Consider the following 3,768-nt stretch of genomic DNA (forward strand, 5'->3'; position numbering starts at 1 on the left):
TCCTTTCCTGCTACCCCACTTGAGGAAATAGATATTTAACCAGAATGGTAGGGAAGGCAGTTCCATCCTTCTAGAAACCCCCTTTTAGTGTTCCCACAGTGAATGCTCATTTTCCCTAAATGTATACGTGCCTCACATTAACCAATGTGGATAAAATTAAGTCACTTCATCTGGGTGTTCTTTAATTTTCTACGGGTTCAAGGGGACACTACTTCTCTACTGTATCTTTAAAGAGTGGTTGGGTTTTATTAATAACGACAAATGTTTAAACATTGCATGTGAGCAAGTCAGCATTCCAAATTCTTCATAACACGACCAATCAGAAGAGCTTTCTTCACCTCTTAGAATAAGATGTCCAAGGTCATAATTTCCTAGGAGACAAGTCCAACCTGATTTAAATGACGGGGGTTGGGGTGGGGAAGCTCATAGCTGTGTGATATTGTTTTAGCTTCTGTCCAGTAAAAGAGATAAGGTGGATTTCTGAGGAAGAAGATGAGATCAAAAATACTTTTATCATAAATGTATTGCTTAACCCATTTTCCAGAGAAGGAAGTTTTAGTCAAAAAAGACCCATCTTCCAAGCATGGCTAAGAACTCATTCATGGAATTGCCTCCCTCCCTTCACTAATCCACCCACTCACCTGCAGACCTTGCACTTCTGCCTGATGCCTGAACTTGCCCTACAACTGACTGTTCATCAGAAAGTCAGATTTACAATGTTTTTTTTAAGGAGGGCTCAGCTCACAGCGGCCCATGTAGACATCGAACCGGCAACCTTGGTGTTATTAGCACCGCGCTCTAACCAACTGAGCTAACCAGCCACCTCCAGGTTTACAATTTTTGAACCCCAGTCATTTAACTATTAACCTTCATCCACCAGGGCATCAGGACACGTTTATTAACAAAGAAATCAGACTAAAAATCTAAGGTCTTTAAATGTTTTATTTTGTTGATTCTTCACAGAGCAAGGAATCAAAGTTAGAGATAAAATAAAATGCCAGTTAAATTCGGCAACTACCAACAACCAAAAACTTGAAACATAAAATTCAAAGCAAGCTGCTGAAAGATCATAAAATAATCATGGGTGAAGTAATTTGTTAACGTCTGTAACACATCAAGACCGGTCACCTCCCTAGTTCTTCAATTGCAAAGCGGGAGAAGACCTGCCAGGCGGGCGCTCTGATCCAAGACCCCACACGCGAAGGGACAGCGCAGAAAAACATCCTGCCGTGGCCACCGCAGCGGGGACCCGCCGAACGCCGGCGGTTTGGGGCTCAGGTCCCCCTCCTTGTCTTGTCATGAAACAGAACGTTAATTAGCGATCGTACTTGCTGACTTGACCGCAACTGCGAAATACCCAGTTAACTATTTTAGTAAACCGGGAACGCGGTCTGCGTGAAAGGCAGTTGGTTTTTCTTCTGAAGCAAGCTCAAATAAATGTTGGTTACGCTACCTTTGGGGAAGGGGAGACAAAACGGTGCATCTCGAGTTCTAAACCGTCCTTCTGGAAGACCCCAGCATTTCAGAGCGAATGATAACCAGGTGTATATAACCTGGTTATGTGATTCTCAAAAATTGCTCTCTAAAGGCCGGGGTACCAAAGCCGACTCACTTCCCACACCAGCAAATCCCAGCGACCCTGGAGTGGTCATTGCCTTCTCTCGCGGAACCGCGATGCCACCCGTCGGGCTGCCGAGGGTCAGTCCATCTGCTATGTCTGGACACTCTGCACCGACTAACTGGTCTTTCTCGGCTTCCTGAGGTCAAGCAGCCTCCTTTGAGCTTGGCTGGTGGGAACCAGGATGCCTGCGACGTCTAACCGGGGAGAAGGAAAAGAACCCCTCCCCCGCCCTCCGAGAGCAGCCCCTTGGTCGCCTGGCTCGGCAAATGTTGCCCCCGTGAGCAGAGGCCTGCAGGGCTGGCCTCCCGCCGCACCCAGGGCGAGCACCAGGCGGTAAAATCCACACTACCCACGCGAAGCGCACAACTCCTGGGACAGGGAGAGACATGCGCCGAGTGAGAGTGGGGTTGAGAGCGCGCCCTTGCTGCCCAAAGCAACTGGAATCCACCTAGAACCCCGACAACGTCGAGGCTCCATGCAACATCCGCTCAGGTCACTCTAGTTCCCCCGGGGTAGGGGCAGGGAAGGGAGCGCCCGATAGTTTCTTCCTCTGGGCAAAAAGGTTCGAAATGCGCTCCTTGCTGGACCCCACTCTCCCGGGGTACAGGGCGCGGGGACGCGGAGAAGCTGGGTGGCGAGAGGCCGGGCGGAGGTCGCGCCAACGGCCAAGGGCCGGCCTTCACTTGGAGAACTGTGCTTGAACCGCGGCCAGGCCCAGGCCGGCCGGGACTAGGTGCGGGAACTTACAGACCGCGCAGGTGCAGAGGCCGGGGCCGCCCGGGCCGCCGCCCGCGCCGCCGCCGGGGAGAGAGAACTGGCCGCACGGAGGCTCCTCGAGCGCCAGCGACAGGTACTTGGCTGGGCGCAGCGCGTCGGGCGGCCCCACGGCGCCGGGCGCCAGCAGCACGGAGCCGGGCGCGGCGGCGAGCAGGGGCAGGCCGGCCAGCAACAGGCGCGGCGCGGCGGGCCCGGCGCCCTCGCCCAGCGCGCGGCGCAGCTCCTGCAGCGAGCTGCCCAGTAGCAGGATGTAGTTGCGGGCGAGCAGCAGCGTGGCGATCTTGGAGAGCTTGCGGCCCGGCGCGCCCTGGCAGTGCGCTGCCGAGTAGGGCAGGATGACCTCTCGCAGCGCGTCCATGGCCAGGTTCAGGTCCTGCATGCGCTTCCGCTCGCGGCTGTTGATCTTGCGTCGCAGCTGCTGTTGCTGCTCTTCTTTGGCTTCTGCCCTGGAGCCACTGCCCACGTGCGCACCGGGTCCCGCTCCGGTGCCCGGCGGGTCGGCGGGTGCCTCCGGCTTCTCGCGCGCCGCTTTGGGGAGGAGGGGGGCCGTCGTGGAGGAGGAGGAAGTGGAGGAGGAGGGATGCTGCCGGTAGCCCACCAGCTCGTACAGGGAGGCTCCGAGCTGCACGTCTCCCGGCCGCTGTGGCCGCAGCATGGTCGCGGGGGCCGCGTTCACGCGCGCCTGGGAAACTGCATAGTACATCTGGGGGGTTGTGGGGGCGGTGGAGGGCGCCTTTCAGGAACGCCCCGGGGTGGGCCCTTGGGCAGGTTGCCCCTCCCCGCGGACCTGCGTGCGGGGAGCGGATGGCCAGCAGCAGTCCGCGCCGGACCCCTTTAAACCCGGCTTGGGAACCTGCGGGGCCCGGGGCCGCTGGGCGCAGCCAATCGGGGCGCGAGGTCGGGCGCAGGCGCGTCCTATTGGCCACCCCTCCTCGGCCCGCGCGGAGGTGCGGCTGGCCGCGCTCAAGGAAGTGATTGTGATCGCGGGTGTCAAAAGGGAAGCGCGGGGGAGGGAGGAGAGAGGAGTCTTTTTGGCTGAAGTGCGGTTGTTCATGGAGTTCTGGTTGCAATGGTGCGGCTAAAACTCATGTACTATCGCCTTCTCTCTGCCTGTACTTTTTGGTTCACGCACATATGTATGCATATTTCTTTATTTTAAATTGTAGTCAAATATACATAACATAAAATATACCATCTTAACCATATTTAAGTATGCATCTCAGTAGTGTTAGGTACAATTCACGTTGCTGTGCAACCAACCGGCAGAACCCTTTTCGTTTTGCAAAACTGTAACCGTACTCATTAAACAACAATTACCCATCTCCCCCAACTCCTGGCAACCGCTATTCTTCTATGAATTTGACTACTCT

The 3,768-nt window shown here is 55.6% G+C and overlaps 1 protein-coding gene across 1 annotated transcript; it reads right to left on the bottom strand.

The window, feature by feature from the left end:
* Positions 1-924: 924 nt before the first annotated feature.
* On the bottom strand, positions 925-3,228 carry OLIG1 (oligodendrocyte transcription factor 1). Its single transcript, XM_019730206.2, has one exon. It carries the CDS (start codon positions 3,099-3,101, stop codon positions 2,301-2,303), a length of 801 nt encoding a protein of 266 aa, XP_019585765.2. The 5' UTR covers positions 3,102-3,228; the 3' UTR covers positions 925-2,300.
* Between the last annotated feature and the right edge of the window lie 540 nt (positions 3,229-3,768).

Source organism: Rhinolophus sinicus, linkage group LG01, assembly GCF_036562045.2.
Source record: "Rhinolophus sinicus isolate RSC01 linkage group LG01, ASM3656204v1, whole genome shotgun sequence".
Classification (NCBI taxonomy): Eukaryota; Metazoa; Chordata; class Mammalia; order Chiroptera; family Rhinolophidae; genus Rhinolophus; species Rhinolophus sinicus.

What these genes read in the sequence shown, in the direction of transcription:
- OLIG1 (XM_019730206.2), bottom strand. Translation starts at nt 3,101, where the DNA reads ATGTACTATGCAGTTTCCCAGGCGCGCGTGAACGCGGCCCCCGCGACC.